We start from the raw sequence: 17386 nt of genomic DNA, 5'->3' as shown, positions 1-17386 counted from the left end.
GCTTATATTAATAAGCCAGTTCTTGGAAGCGATCCCAGCAGAAGTAAGTGCCGTATAAACCTGGCTGTCGTGGCTGCTGTTAATATAATTTTCACTGTTATTTTACTCTTGATGGCATTAAGTTAACTTCCAAATTCACAGCACAGCCATGTGGCAAGTCAAAGAAGCCAGCAAATGCTAAGTGGTAGAGGGAAGCAAGCCATTTGGTGATCAGAAATGTGCCCCAGATAATTCGCTGGCAGATAAGTAAAAATATGCACAAAGTCAAACAACTGGGGCTGATTTTGAAAAAAAGCATACGTGTGTGTGTGTGTGTGTGTGTGTATGTGTGTGAGAGAGAGAGTGAGAGAGAGAGAGAGAGAGAGAGAGAGAGAGAGAGAGAAAACCTTCCAATAAGTTTGGTTATACTGCAGTCCCCATTCCTTCATTACTCTATCCCCTCAGGATTCTGGCCATGCATGTACAATGTTTGCCTGGTTGCCATCAGGGCTGGGATTTAAACTTGGTCAGTCATGTGAGATTCAGCTCCCTTGTACAGCTCTTAACCACTGTGTAATGGGGCTGGTCCTGGGGCTTTATTTTATTTTTTTTTAATCAAGAGTGATGGTGGATGTCAGTGGAAAGATGGCAGGTTTTTAAATCAGATGAACCTGGGCTTGGACTGAAGTTCTGCCACTTAGCCACCGGCCTTGGCAAGTTGCGAGACCTTTCTGTATCTCTCATTAACTGTAAGCCAGTCGTGATAATAATGTCCAACTTGCAGAGTTGTTCAAAAGGTTAGAAATAACTTACTCAAAGTACCTTGTCCATAGTGGGTGCTACATAAATGATAGTTATTATTAAAAAATATGCCGGCCCAGTAGCTTGGTGGTCAAGTGAACTGGATTCCATGTGGCTGAAAGTGTGGTTCATATCCCAGCCTTGATGGTTTGAAAATCATGCTGGCTGATTGTGTGTGTGTGTGTGTGTGTGTGTGTGTGTGTGTGTGTGTGTATTTGCATGTGCCCAGAATTCCAACAGGATGGAGAAATGGGGAAGGAAATGTAGTGTACCACACACCATTGGAGGGTGCTTCTTCCTCTCTCTCTCTTTGTCTCTGTGTCTCTTGGTGAGCACACATGCCCTTTGGCAATTAGAAAAAATAAAAATAAAGAACAACCCAAATGCCTGTTAAGATGTTCAAAACTCACGTTTTGAATAGAATGATTTAAAACATACATTGTGGGGGAGGTTGTTAATATGTGGGAAGATGAGCGTCTTTGACAGCTCTAAGTTCTGATAATTTTCTTTATATAGCCCTCATTTATTGTAAACATATAAATATCCAAGTAAATAATTTGTCAGTGACTTAAGATGGGTAAGTCATATTTTAAAATCAGGATTAGATCCTTTAAAATTAATATGAGGGTCTTGCCACTTTATATAAAACATACTGTGTGTTGCCATCGTTCACGGGATGAGAGTAGGAATATGGAAAAAAGACTTACCTAAAAACCTGTGTAAGGTCACCATATCTAACTTGAAATGGTGAATGAGTCCATGGGTGTTGAAGAGGTGGCACAGCAGGGTTACCAGGCTGTTTCCTAGAGAGAACCAGTCACCGGCTTTTAACTCACTCTTATCACCATTAAAATATCCACATGACAATAAAAGTTGACAATAAATTCCATGTCTTTCTAATGAAGTATCTCTGATAGATATAAAATTTTTCCCATTTACATATAAAATTTTTTAAGTGTAGTGGACATAATTACTATGATCTAGTCCTACGTTTTCTCTCATGGTACATGTAATACTACCGTAGGCCTTCTCTCTGCATGTAAGGACAACATTTAGGGTCAGAAGAAACCTGACATAGTATCAGGGACACACATGGTGCACAGAAACTTAATAACCGAAATCAGTGGCAATATTTAGTTTTACAGTGTGGGTATATTTGTTTCAAGATACAGTTAACAGCCACTTGAATTATGCCTTCTCGCTTCCAGTGGACTCTTGCATTTCAAGGGGTGTCTAAACCACCACACTTAATAATCATAGCGTATTCGTCTCCTTATGGAAAATTACTCAAGAGGAGATTTGACTACAAGATATTTTAGAACTCAAGCCAGCAGAGATGCAAAATTGAAGCTATAGTAACTTATAAGCATATAAAAATAATGTCCATTTAAAAATAATGATTTCAAATTTTAAAAGCATTATAGAGTTTAAGAATTTGAAATAGATCAAGAAAATTTCTGAGGATCTCAAGTGGAAAACTAGATGTTCCCTAAGTATACTCTTCCAGAGTATGTGATTCTATGTGTCTCTGCAACTCATTGCCTTCAAGCTATTTCACAACTCTCTTTTGCTAGCAATACCTAATAGCTTTGCAAAAGATTCTTGTCCATAGGTTTGCAAACAAAATTAGTCAAGTGGAAATACAACTAAATTACTTCTCCCAGTTTTACAGCTATTTATAAGTTTATTTCAGCAAGTAGTATGCATATATTTGTGTGTAGTTCTTTGACTTTTCCTTTGAACTAGGTATAGATCTTACTGGAATTCTAATGAATTGAATTAAAATCTTTGATATCTATTCATTTTATATTTCTATGAGAGTCACAATTATACTCTCTTGTAGACAGATATCGTTTAATAAGTTCTTTTGTTCACAGTTAATTTCATTTGCCAGTATCTGTTTCTCCGCTGATTTGAGCAAAGTGAAATGCAAGGTTATGGGATCCATCCCCGCCTGGTCTAGTTAGCTTTCCGCAGTGTAAAGCTCAGCTTTGTTTTGCGATTTTAGGCTCTCTTGCTCTCAAATACACATTGTTTGGTAAGAAAACCATCTGTAATGACTTAAAACACAGTCTGGTAGATGACGGGACATACAAAAGGCGGCATTATATGAGATGCCTGTCATTGGTTCCCTAGCTTTATCAGCATTTAATAGGCAGATGAAAATACAATAGAATTTTTTTATTCTCTAAAGGAAGGGCTTGTAAGCATGAAAATTTAAAAACTGAAGTCAATGGAAATGTTTACTCTTCTCTTTAAGTGCAATCTAAGCTTTCACAATCTTTCCTCCATCATAGTTTTCTTCTGATAACTCCAGGCATCTCTGCCCCGTAATAGGGCAGACTTAGCTCAGTTATTAAAACTGCACAGGTACCCTGCCCTGTAAGAGGCAGGTGCTCAGACGTGCTTTTGTATTTCTAATTTTCATCGACTAACGTGAACTTCCTACTTTTGGATCTGGCTGAAGCATTCTGCAAGGAAAGAAGTTAATCTGTGATTTCCAAATTCTTTTGAGACCATCCAGGTCAGGAGGAAATAGTCTTTAAGATTTCTAAGGCCAAATGCGGTCCTTATTTTTCATCTGAATTCATTTTCCCTTGGTCTGGTCCTTTTTGAGTGGGTATAGATTCATGAAAGGAGGGAAAGAAGGAAAGATAATTAACAGTGCTTAAAAATAAATTCTGTTTTTCATGAAGTTAGTCCCACATTATGGTGTGTATTTTAGTGAAAATTCTTTTGGGAAACTTACCATTTGTCAAGCGATCAAATAAGAAAATGTCAAAATCCCACATTCCCACTTTGGAGAGCATATGCTGAAAAGGCAAACAAAACAGCACTCAAATGATTCCCATCAGAGACTCAAACATTTACTTTGAAACACAGTGAATCAAACAATTAAAAAGTTGAAAACAGTAGCATGCTACTATGTACAACTAGTTTATTCTAAAACAAATCTTACTCTGCTGACTAATCAGTGTTCAAGCGGATAGGCTACGGAGTTAAACTGCCCGGTCCAAGGTCAGCCAGAGCTCTTACTGGCTGTGGGGCCTTAGGAAAAATTCCTCAGCCTCTCTGGACCTCCGTTTTCTAATCTGAAAAGCGTGACTGATAATACTGTGTGTTTCAAAGGGTCATTGTGAGGGTTAAATAGGAATATATGAAAAGGTCTTAGAACATTGTTCGTTCAAAGGAAGCATGCGCATTTGGTGTCTGTTAAATTGTAGTTCAGAAAAGTCTCTACATCACAAACTACTATATATTTAAGTGAGGAAGTTACAAAAAAAAGAAGTGAAAATGATTGCTGAGCATATTACTCTACTCAATGTGAACGGAATGTGCAATTAATCCCTATAAGAGGAAACCGAAGAGTGGGTAATTGAAAATATTGGGTGGTTTAAAGACCTACAGTCCAATGTTGGCTCATTTTTTTCTTTTGAAACCTACTCCATGCTTAGACTTAGATAAGCTAACTCTAGACACGAAGTTGCAGCTGTTGATTCTGCCCTCATTGCAGCTTTTGAACCCGTGTCTCCCCTTCTCCTCGTAGCCACTGACCCAAGGGTTTCCCTGGGTCCTGTGGAAAAACCCAAATGCCTTGGCATGGCCCCAACACACTTTTACAGTGATTCAGAAAAATGAAGGAAGTCTTTTTTGAGATCTAAACTGACTGAGGCTTTTACCCAAATCACACAATACTAAAGGTAGAACCAGAACTTAACCTCTGACGTCTAAACTTCCAGCCTACTGTTCTAACCACATCTCAGCAATACTTTTCTCAGCTGAGAAGACAGACATCCCCAAGAATGTTCTGTCATTGACTCCTTCCAGGGGACCTTAGCCTTATTCTTCTCTCAGCACTCAGACAAAACCAAGCAAGCAAGCATTCACCCAATCTCGGGCTTTGGATTGTTAGGAGGACTGACTTTTCTGTCATTGTTTCCTTTTTGTAGACTTAATATTATAAACAAATTCTTCTGAGATTACTTGTTGCTCATTTCATTTTTTTATTTGTTTGTTTGCTAGAGGGTACCTGTGCTTGTTGAGAGTGACAGAGAGAGAGAGAGAGAGAGAGAGAGACTGAGAGTGAGAGAGAGGGAAAGCGAGAAAGCATCCTTCATGGGGCATGGTCGCATTACAATCCCTTCTCCACCTCTCCCTCCTCTTGGGATTATGGGCACACACATGAGCACTTGGTGCATTTTTCAAGCTGCCGGATTTGGGATGCAAACTGCGTGGTCAGGCCATGTGGAATTCAGCTGCCTTAACCACCACTCCATGGACTGGTCCACCCATTTCTTAATAGTATATATTATTAGAGTGCATCTCTTAATAGTATATAGACAGTATAGTATCACTTCACATTTAGGCTATAATATATAAAATACTACCATTGACTGTTTAAACTGGGGCAGTTTATTTCTGAAATTTATGTTCCTTTGGCACTGGGGCTAGGAGTAACGTAAACTTTAAAAAAGTGGTCATTCATTAATTTCTACCTCAGTCAGATCTATGTATTGCAAAAGTAATTGTAAAACTATTAGGAATTATTTGAGGGCCAGCTGGTGGCATGGTGATTAAGGCAGCCAGATCTCACGTGGTTGACTGTATGGTTCAAATCCCAGACCTGGTGGCTTAGAAATAACGCTGGGTGAATGTGCATGCATGCCCCAAATCCCAAGAGGAGAACAGAGGAGAAGGGATGGCAGTGTGGTCATTCCACACTGGAGGGGGTCATTTTTCACTCCTCCCCCTTTCTCTCTCTATTTCTCTCCAGTGAGTGCACATGCCCTGTAGCAAAATTTAAAAAAATAAATTATTTGTGAACCAGCTGGTGGCATGGTGGTTAAGGCAGCTGGATCTCACAAGGCCAACTGTGCAGATGGAGTCCCAGAGCTGGCAGCTTGAAAAACACTGGTGCATGTATGTGTGCCCAAAATCCCAAGAGGAGGGAGAGAGGGAGAAGGGATTGTAATGTGGCCAGAATTTCTCTGCAACCCCCTCCTCTCTCTCTTTCTCTGTTTTTCTGTGGTGAGGGCATACATCTATAGCAAACTAAAAACAAAAAAACAAAAACAAAAAAACCTGAAAGAACGGAAAATAATAAAAAGGCTATTGTATATTAAGCGTCTAAAGTGGAATTAAGAGTTGATAATTATTCAGTTATTTTCAGTGTGGCTATAAAAATGTAATAATTTAATGGGTTAAAAATATATTTATTCTCTTGGGACCAGCAGTTGATGTAATGGCTATGTCACTGGACTCTCATGTAGTTGACTGTGGTTTGAGTCCTGGACCCGATGGCTTAAACTCATGCCAGGCGTGTGTGCATACATGCCCAAGATCTTGAGAAGAGAATGGAGGAGAAGGGATTGCAGCATGGCCATCCCCCCTGGAGGGTGATTTCTCGCTTTCTGTCTCTCTGTATCTCTCTGTCTTTCTGCTGAGCGCACGCGCCCTATAGCAAAAACCTCTCCAAAGACAACAACAAAAACAAACAAACAAACAAACAAAATATTCATTTCCTAACTAGAAGTCTACTAGTCTAAAATTTTACTTTATGTAGTGTCGTACAAGCATGTTTTTCACATTCATAAAAATGAAACTAGCAGATGGCGTAACGGTTACATCACTGGATTTCCATATTGACTGCGGTTTGAATCCTGGACCTGGTGGCTTAAACTCACACTGGGTGCATGTGTGTGCATGGCCAAGATCCCAAGAGAAGAATAGAGAAGAAGGGATTGCGACGTGGCCATCCCACATGCCGTACAGCAATGACTTAACGTTTTGTCTTCCTCTTTCTTTCCAGCAAGCACACGTGCTCTATAGCAAAAATCTCTCTTAAAAAAAAAAAAGAAAATAGCTAACATGTGCTAGGCATGAATATGTTAAGCATGTAAACAGGTAGCACCTCATTAATCCTTGGATTTTCTATTTGAGGGAAAAGTCCACATCTATTGACTAACTGCTACTACTTATTTCTGCTAATTTCACTTTACGTTTGAAGGAAAAGCCCAGAGGTGCTGAACAACTAGCCCATGGTCACAGAGCTCTCAGTGGCAGAGCAGGACTCAAACCCATCAGCTGAGGAACCTGCCCTTCGCCGCTGGCCTACCGAGAGGAGACAGAGGGGTATGGCTTACCCTTGCTTGTCCAAGGTAGTCTTCATCCAGCAGGTGAAGAGGGGCTTGTGGTATAATTCCACGAAGCAGCCTCGATGCATGGAAGTATCTTTGAAAGCTTAACAGTCTTTTCACCTTTTTCTTGGTGCCAATTTCCCCTGAGTGTGTTGTATCTGTGGAAATCAAATCCAGAAGTTTATGTAGTTAAAAGGAGGATTATTTTCTCCATTCTGTAGAAATATATTAAAAAAGAGAGACATGTAAAACATGCTCTTAGTACTTCCCTATGTCTATTTAACTACATTTGAAATTCTTTCAGAATATAAATAATATTTCTTATACATGAAATTTATTAAAATGTCAAGATATTTCTGAAAGTAATTTTGGAAGGCATGAAATACATGAATTAAAAACTTTCTTTTCTTGATCATGTTGCTGGTGTGCTTAATAAAGAAAATTCATACACTTTTGCATGGATTTGAATTGAGCACTTAAAGCTTTTTTTTCTTTTCCCCCAATATTGGAACTGAGGTTTAACCATTTATACCAAGTTCTTGGGACCAGCAGATGGCATAATGGTTACATCTCTGGATTTCCATGTAGTTGACGGCAGTTTGAGTCCTGGACCTGGCAGCTTGAAACTCATGCCAGGCATGTGTGCATTCATGACCAAAATCCTGAGAGGAGACTAGAGGAGAAAAGATTGCATGTGGCTATGCCCCCTTGGGCGTGATGCCCTCAGGGGTATGATTTCTCACTTTCTATCTCTTTCTGTCTCCCAGCAAGCGCATGTGGCCTATAGCAAAAACTTCCTCAATTGAAAAAAAAAGTATACCAAGTGCATTCCATATGTCCCCTACTTTGATGAACTCCTTCCTCTGAATAAGAAGAGCTGCAAAAATACCAGTTTAGATGCAAGGAAAATGCTTTCTACTGTCCAAGGAATGTAACTGACAAAGGAACCAATAATCTGAACATAACAGTGACACAGAGGCCCCTGATAAGAAGTGGAGAGGGTGTTTACTTTTTAATGGGGTGGATTCTGTTTCACTGGTGGACATAAAAATCTGATCTTATTGGTAGAAATATCTTAATACTCATATGTCACTTGCCTTTCCAAACTGTCCCATGCTGTTGACACCATGACAATTGTCTAGAAATACCCAAAGCACATTATTTGAGTGTCTGCCACGGTATGTCATCTGAGCTGAGATTACATGGACCACTCCAGGGCCACAGAAGGATGTCTGCTGCCCATTTTGGATATAAAGTCAATTTAGCAGTCTAGTAGGAAAATCTACAGTTCATATATAAAGTAACGTTAGTTTCTGTGGTACTTTCTCCCACCTCCCTCTCCTCTCCCTTTATAAACCCAAAATCACAATGAATGCCAGAAGCAGAGAAAATGGGTACTTCCAATAGCCATGAGTGACCAAAAGCAATTTGTCACTTAGATTGTATCAAACATGCAAAGTCATAATAGAAGGAAGATAAAACCTACTATTCTCTGGAAATTCACCTGATTAAAATTATTTTTATTTGACAAGTAGATATCAGAGACTGTACAGGAGGGGAGTGAATAGCAGAGGATGGTGGGAGTGCCCTAGGGAAGAAACGCTTAACAGACACAGGAATGTAATGTTCTCTGTTGAAAATGATCCATGTGGGGAACCAGCAGTTAGCGTAATGGCTATGTCGCTGGACTCCCATGTAGTTGACTGCGATTCGCGTCCTGGACCGGGTGGCTTAAAATTCATGCCGGGCACATGTGCATGCATGCCCAAGATCCCGAGAGGAGAATGGAGGAGAAGAGATTGCGGTGTGGCCATCCCCCCTGGGGGGTGATTTCTCACTTTCTGTCTCTATGTCTCTCTCTGTCTGTCTGGTGAGCACACGCGCCCTAGAACGAAAACCTCTCAAAAAAAAAAAAAAAACGCCGCGAAAAAAAACCCCTCAAAAAAAAAAAAAAAAAAAAAAAAGAGAAAAAAATGACCCATGTGGTAATAGCCTTGATTTGATTGTCACACACTGCATGCATATTTTGAAAAACTACATTGTGTGCTATAGAGATGTACAATGATTAAATGTAAATAAGAAATTATAAAATAAAAAAAAGACAAATAAAAAAAAACATAAAATGGACCTAAATTTTATGTCTGGTAAGAAGGCAACAATATGAATGAGAATAAGTGTAGTACAACTATAATTGTAAAGTTTAGGCACAAGCTAGTATTAAAAATGATATATGTGGTCTTCCTTCTACTGGTAGGCTCTCACTTGCTTCCATAAGTTTATTAAATCATAGAACAGAATAAAATGGGTCTTCATTTACTTAAAAAAAAGTCAACAACTGAGGGACCAACAGGTGGCATAGTGGTTAAGGAGCTGGACTCCCACATGGCTGACTGTGGTTTGAGTCCTGGACAAGGTGTCTTGAAAGTCACACTGGTCTTGTGTGTGTGAATGCCCAAAAATCCCAGGAAGAGAATGGAGAAGGGACTGAAGTGTGACTTTTTCCCCTCATGGGTAATTTTTCACTTTCCATCTCACTATTTCTCTCCAGCCAGGACAAACGCTGGATGGCAAAAGTCTAAAAATAAATAAATAAATACAATTGAGTGCCTTCCAAGGGATTGGCCCTATTTTTGATACTTGGTGAGGCCCTCCAGTTTTAGATCCTTTAGTGAGCAAAACCAGTATCCCTGACCTTTAGGAGCTTCTAGAAGAGAAAGAAACCTTAAATGCTAAACACACACACATACACATAAAAGTAAATTATAAAATATATTAGAATGTTTTCATGTTCTGTGAGGGAAAAAGGAAAGTGGTGTTGGGGTAGTTGCCATTGGTTTCATGAGATGGTACAATTGGATCAGCACTTAAAGGTGATGAGAGATTTGGCCAAGGAGATTTCTGGGGAAACAACTTCTATACAGAGGAACCAGTTCCAATAATTACCAAGAGAGGGAACATATCTAAGGTGTCGGTCTGTGGAAGGAATACAGTTCAGTGTGCATGGGGAGAGCAGAACAAGGGAGTGAGAGATGAGATCTTAAAGCAAAGTAGGTCTTGAAAATTACACAAGGCTCAGTGTACCTGCTATTGGTTTTGCCACAGGGTGTGTGTGTTCACTGGAGAGACAGTCCCAGGTGGGGCTCAAAGTGAACATTACCAAAAATGGGAGAAACTGATATCATGCATTCCTTGATGTAATGTACTGAGGATACAACAATGACAGATGTAGTATTCCTAAAGCAATGACAACTGGGGTCAGCAGGTGGGATGGTGGCTAAGGCACTGGACTCTCACATCAGTGACAGGGGTTCAAATCCCTGACCTGACAGCTTGCTTTCTCACTTTCCCTCTCTCTGTCTCTCTGGTGAATGCACATACCTTGTAGCAAATTGAAAAAGATAATAATGATGATAAATAAAAGAAAATTTAAAAAGGCTATTTAAAAAAGAGATCTGATACAGTTAAGAAGAAACATCAGAAAACCTGTACTTTCTCTCTCTCTCTCTTTTTTTTTTAATGATAGAAAAAATGTGGGAAAGATATAGGATGGAGTGAGAGGGAGAGAGAGAGACAGGTATTGTTGACAGGGTCTTGCCATGTTGTGATCCTTCTATCTCAGTCTTTCAGTTGAGAGTACAGGACAGTGTCACCACACGCAGACCCCCACCCCCCCTTTTTAGAGAGAGGTGTTTTTTTCTTTTTTTTTTTTTTTTTTGCTATAGGGTGCGTACATTCGCCAGAGAAACAGAGAGAGACAAAACATGCCACAATCCCTTCCCCACTCTCTTCTTGGGATCTTGGGCATGTACGCACACAGGCCCAGTGTGAAATTTTTAAGCTGCTGGGTCCGGGAATCGAACCCTGGTCAACTACATAACCATTATACCATCTACTGGTCCCATCCAGCTTTTTTTTTTTTTTAAAGACAGGTTCTTGCTCTATTGCCCTGGCCAGCCTGGAGCTTGCAGTTCTCCTATCTCAGCCCCCTCAAGTTACTGGGACTAAAGACACATGCCACCATGCCTGACCTTTAAGTTGGATTGGGAATTGAACCCAGGCTTCTCATGTGGTCCTAGCCTGCACATAACATATTAGCAGCACATGACACTGTGGCTGGGTCTCACACTTAGTTTTTTATGATAGCATGTAGGTTAAAAATGTCACATATGCCACTCACCATGAATGTATTGAAAGCTTTTGAACAAATTGATTATCATTGATGTGTATTTTTTATTTATGTACTTTTGAAAGTACACAAGTAGAGGGACCAGCAGGTGGCATGGCAGTTAATGCACTGGACTCCCACATGGCTGAGTGTGCTTCAAGTGTTGGACTTGGTGGCTTGCTTTCTCATTTTCCTTCTCTCTCTCTCTGTTGAGCACACATGCCCTATAACAAACTTAAATAATAATAATGATAATAAATGAATTTTTTAAAAAATGAAGTATATCTGCTAAGTTGCATTATCAATTGGTGGCCAACATCTTTTTTTAAATATTAAGGCAAGTCATGACTATGTCATTTAGCACTCTGTCTGGGTTATTTTTTAATTAACAAGAGGATGATTCAGAAGTGATGGTAGCTAGATACCCATTTTTAAAACAATTGCACTTAACCTGCTTATTTGAAGGTACACTTAAAGCTAAATGGAAAACATCTTCAAGGTAGTGCTGTAAAGAGGAAAAACATGCAATATCACAAGAAAAACAAAATTTTAAAATAACATTAATGATTTGTCGATCAGGTATCATTTAGGGAGCATTTTGTGCTATGTAAGACAATGATAAAAGATAGAAGAAGCAGAAGATATAGGTGGGAGAACAAAACCATATAGTAAATATCTGTGACTAAAGCACCGTTCTGTAAAACAGTATTCGATACTGCTTTCTGAAGTATTGAAATATGTTATATATTTGACGAGTAAGCTCCAACACATTGGTTTCATAAAGGACTTTTAGTGCATAGCTAGCATATTTACTTTGATAAGGGGTATAGATATATGTATTTTGGATAGAAATTTCAGTGATTAGCTAAGCTAAATCTTATAGAAAGCTCAGCTAACTTCAGTTTGTAAAAATTAGGGAATCTTAATGTGTCCAGTAATAAAATGCTGTTTACTAAGCCCTGTTTGTTTATTTATTTATTTATTTATTTAGAGGTTTTCACTATAGGGCATGTGTGCTCACCAGAAAGACAGAGAGAGATGGAGAGACACAAAGTGGGAAATCACTCCCCAAGGGGAATGGCCATGCTGAAATCTCTTCTCCTCCACTTTCCTCTTGGGATCTTGGGCATGCATGCGAAAGAGCCCGGCTTGAGTTTAAGCCAACGGGTCCGGGATTCGAACCATGGTTGACTACATGGGAGTCCAGTGACATAGCCATTATGCCATTCACTGGTCCCTTATTAAGCCCTTTATATGATTTAAAAAATCATTTTTTAAAGACATTCAGTTATCTTAATGTATTTGTCTCTGTATGTGTGTGTGTGGGCAGGGCGTGGTGTTTTAAAGACAGGGTCTTGCTATACCCAGGTCTTCCTGCCTCAGCCTTTTGAGTGGCTGGGACCACAGGTACTTGCCACAATGCCCAGGTTTTTAGGGTGGGCTGGGATGGAAGCAGGCCTCCCACATGTCCTCAGCCTGGAAAGCAACGGCAGCCAGCAGCTGGACCCCTAAAGTACTTTTGTCTGGATTTTGTGTTTTATGGTCCCAAAATTCTCATTTGGAATAGTTATGAAAAGGTGCTCCAGAATGTTTCAATACTTAATCTATGTGAGCATTGACCTTTGCTGTGAAATTAATTTTCTGTTCACTTATTCTTTTATAAATATCACAAATATGCACTTATTAACACATTTGTGCACTAGCAAAGTACTAATTTTAGGGTTATGTAGTTTGAATTGGCACTGTTGATATGGCAATTTTTAAGTTTTACAAGTTGGGGTTGGCTTGGATGCAAAAAATGTTAATAAAAATTATTTTCATTTTGGAGTGCCTTCTCTACGACACATTCTCTTTATAGGGCCTGGTATATTTCAATACTAGAAGAAATCTTAAACCTAGGATAAATATATGAGATAGAAAAAAGCGATAGGTACATCTGTATGATGAGGCTGTTTCTGCCAACTGTGTATCTGGTGCTCTGAACAAGGTCTGTGGAAATGTTTCTGAAAGTTGATGGTTAATAAATGGTGTAGAAGTAGTTCAGGTGACTGACACTGAGAACAAAGGAAGCCTTTATGTTTAAGTGAGAAGAGGTCTCAAGTGAATGTGAAGATCCAGCTAACTAAACTTAATATCAACACTTGGGAGCATTAATCCAACTGGACTTCTGCTATAATGCATTATTAACTCTGATGATTATTGTACTAATAATCATTAACTGAAATTCCTTCCTAGGTTAGAGGCTATTCAAAGGCTTTGTTTATTCTTCTCTTACCAGGTTATTTATTTATTTATTTATATTATTTTCTCAGTTTTGCTATAGGGCACGTGTGCTCACCAGAGAGAGAGAGAGACAGAGAGAGGAAGCCACTAGGTCCAGGATTTGAATCGCAGTTAGCCATATGGGAGTCCAGAGCCTTAATCACCACACCACCTGCTGGCTCTTTCTTACTAAGATTTTAATGTGTCTCATGCTATCGTTATGGGTATAAGTGATTGATTACATCCCAAGGTTGAAAATTATTTTATTCAACTTTGTAACCCGTGATATCTAGTGCATAATCTTGCACAGAATGGAAACTCAATGAAAAAATCTGTTGATTTAATTTGAATACCTTATCTCAATTAGTTTATAGAAGCATCATTATCAAATATCCTTTTGAATAATATGCCAGTGTATGAAGTGCAAGATGCTAAGAATTGTATGTTAGTTTTCAAAATCATTTTGCCACAGTAGTTTCAGGACCCCTGTTCACTTGCTGTTGTCCTTTGCTTTCATTGACCTCTGCTGTAACACTCAGTTGTTCACGATATGGTCGCAAGGCCACTCTTATTCACACATCTGACATTCTTATTAGGCTCTAAAGTCTTTGAGACCAGTTTCCTGTTAGTCTTCTTTGAATTTCCACAGTATCCTGCAAGTTGTGTGTTAAATACATGTTGATGGAATTAAATTACTTTCCTGGTGTGTGTGCTCTAGTTTAAATTCAAGAATGCTAAGCCCTGGAGAAATCAGGGTGAAATTCTAGTTTTCAATATGCGTCTTTAAAAAAGATGAGAAGACGGTATTTAGATTGATATTAAATATTGTGAGGTGTGAGAAGACTGATAGCCTAGCTCTTTCTCTCTTAATAACACATCCTACTAGTTCAGGACTCAGGATCTCTGCGAAGTTGAAAGCTTAGTGGAGTTGTCCAGGATGGCCATTTTTTTTGAAAGCATACATGAGGATTTTAGTCTAAGATGCAGCTGTTCTGTAGAACTAATTTTTAAGTAGGTTACTTTAAGAAATGAAAAAAATATTCGAGGTAAAGAAGTGTGTGTAGAAAGCAGCATTGATGGATTTTTGAAACTTACAGTGTGGACTTGTAGTCTTTTAGACAAGGTGCTAAAGATGTCAGTTTCTGAATGAGACTAGTGCTCATTAAACACTTATTAAACACTTGGATTCATTTTCGTGTGCATTAGCAAATTTTATAATTTAGACAGGGGTGTAATGACTTCAGTATGCAAATCTCCCCTTTTACAGTTTAGCACCTCTAGATACTGAAGTTTCCATTTATTCATAAAAGGAACCAGCTGTCAAAAAAAAAAAAAAACCTTTTTAAATAAAATACTGTGTCTCATCCCAGCCTTTCAGAAATCATCAGTGGTCAGAAATGCCATATTTGTTTATTCTTTCCTTTGTATATTCTCAGCTGTCAGAATGGTGGGGAGGAACTGATGACAACCGAATATATGATTCAGCCCATCACATCATCAAGTGTGGAGATATTCTCACATGGGTGGACATATTTTTGAGATAAAGTCATTATAAATAACTTTTGAAATCCTGAGCAATTCAACTGAGATAAAATGCAAATTAAATTCCTTAACATCTAGAGCTAGAGGGGGAAAAAATACCCAAAACAACCAAACTCAAACAAAACCTAAAACCAAACCAAACCAAACCAAACAAAAAACAGAAGAAATGAAAAGAAATCCAAATCCAAATGAAACACATGTCATCTTAAAATTTAACCTGAAGTTGGGAAATCAATTTGAGTTTAAAGAAACTAAAAGTTATTTTAAGTTCTCCAAACTCAAGTCTTGAATAGAATGTATTAAAAGCCCATGTCATTAGTTCTTCTTGTGTATGAAAAACACTCACGACTTCTTGATGGCTGTCACTGGAAAAAGAGCTTTGTTTCAGCACTGCCAGAGTGGGAGGATGAGGAGGAAGAGGAAAGTCTTCTCTAAGGCAGGCTGAAATGACTTCCCTAGATCTACTTTTCAACATGTTTATTTTTTCAGTTACCATTTTTCCTTTATGTTCTTGATGGTGAAGACCAAATCAACACGTCTGCTTTGAGTCATAAAATAGGACGGACTCCTTTCCCGGGTGACTGTACCCACAGCCTGCTTGCTTCATCAGCTGTCAGAAACCAGCATAGAAAGGGTTCCAGAGAGTCAAATGCTTGTCCTCCTCAACCACATGACACATGGCCTTTTGGAAACATCTGTTGTCTTTAGTCAACTGTCCTGCCTTCTACAATATCCATTGCAACCCATGGATCATGAATCTTTAACTTCCGGGGTTCAGAGATGATTAGAAAATGATGGTTTCCTTCTTGTGAGGAGGGAAAAGGGCTTTAGCAGTAAGCTCTTAAGGCTTCTCTGGGCAATAGAAAAGTTTTTAAAAATCCCAGTTTGAATGAAATTTAAATGAATTAGTATGAAGCCGATCAAATTTCCTCAGTCCTGAAGAAGAAATACGTGCCAGGCACAATGCGGTTTTACGGAGCTGCCTGCTTTTCAGAGTTTGAAATGTTTAGCAAATCCGGAGTTTTGAGGGCAATGGTTTGTGGTGAGCAAATTGAGGTGACCAGACTTTCAGTTGATTCTAAGTCTCCAGAGATTAAAAACTGCTGCATTAACTCCTTAGTTCTCATATGTAAAGTAAATTGAGGTAGTTTATCTGGAGATATGCGTCTGGATTGTTAAATTTCACTGCAAAAATTGCAGATGTGTGCTGTAAGGCCCATGTGCTGGCTTGCTCTCCCATCCCAGGGTATTGGACTAACCCGCTGGCGGCCTCTAGTCATCCTCTCCAATCTAGCTCATCTACCACTGACAGATTTATTCTTCAAGCAGAACTCCCACCATGTCAGTCCTTCTGCTCCAAATTCCTTAATGGCTCCCCAATGTCTACTTAATTTAGTTTATATTATTTACTCTGGCACTCATGGCCCTCTGCAATATGATGCCAACTTATTTTCCCATTTTTATCTCCCATGAGTCTCTTGCAGATAAACAGGCCTTGGCTCTTGCTGTTTGTTTCCAGGTCTCCCATGGTTTTCTGCTTCTCTATAGAGTCACACAATCATTTTCAGTTGAATGCTATCCCCAGCAGCTGATATGCCAGTCACCCTCAGGAGCCCCCTAAAGAATTTCCTCCTGAACTTCTGCTCAGAAGCATTCAGATGCTCTGTGAGTCCTCCTAATGCTTTGTAGTTGGGACTGTAGTACCTTAGCTCTCCTCTATACAGTGGATATCACATATTGTTACAAGCCCAGTTGGGGCAGGATCATGCCTAATTTACTTATGATGCCTAACTGAAAGGTGTTTACTGAAAGAAGGAATGAAAGAATGAGGTGATTCTTGACTAAGGTGTGAACTTTTTTTCCTACCTACTTTAGCACATTCCCTGACTCATATAGGCACTACCACCTATCACGTTGAATCGATTGTTCAGAGTAGGTAAAATTTGTATTTATCTAGGGGCCAGGTGGCATAGTGATTAAGGCACTGGACTGGACTCCTGTATGGTCAATCACAGTTTGAGTCCCAGACCTGGTGACTTGTAAATCATGCCAGCCATGTGTGCATGCATGCCCAAAATCCCAAGAGGAGAATGAAGGAGAAAGGATTGTGGATTCCCCCTGCTCCCTGGTGGTGGTGGAGGGTGATTTTTCACTTTCTCTCTCACTCTCTCTCTCTATCTCATTCTTTGGTGAGTGCACATGCCCTATGGCAAAAACCTTGAAAAAAATTCATTCATAACAGGGGTGATACTCTGTAGAAGAACTCAAATTCCTTTGCTGTTCTGAATTTGTTGGATTTTCTAAAATGGCTGTAAGTGCATATTTAGACTAGATTGGTGATTACCAAATATTACTCATTAGCACAGGCCTGGGTGAAAACTTTTATCCCTAAGAGCTTTCAGAAAAGGATCCTTTATGCTTTAGTTTTTTTCTTTTCTTTTTCTTCTTTCCTTTCTTTTATTTTCTTTCTCTTAATTTTTCTTTCTTTCTTTTTCTCTTT

At 39.1% G+C, this 17386-nt stretch overlaps 1 protein-coding gene across 1 annotated transcript in view; it reads right to left on the bottom strand.

Moving 5' to 3' along the window:
* Window positions 1-17386, bottom strand: part of PDE7B (phosphodiesterase 7B) — a 244643-nt gene that overhangs the window by 48646 nt on the left and 178611 nt on the right. Inside the window, 3 exon segments of the mRNA XM_006144346.2 lie at window positions 1488-1583; window positions 3530-3593; window positions 6924-7075. Coding sequence (XP_006144408.1) covers window positions 1488-1583; window positions 3530-3593; window positions 6924-7075 — 312 coding nt within the window.

This window comes from Tupaia chinensis, unplaced genomic scaffold (assembly GCF_000334495.1).
Source record: "Tupaia chinensis unplaced genomic scaffold, TupChi_1.0 Scaffold000117_2, whole genome shotgun sequence".
NCBI classification, from domain to species: Eukaryota; Metazoa; Chordata; class Mammalia; order Scandentia; family Tupaiidae; genus Tupaia; species Tupaia belangeri.
Note: the sequence above shows the minus strand (reverse complement) of the source record. Positions and strands in the feature narration are given on the sequence as shown.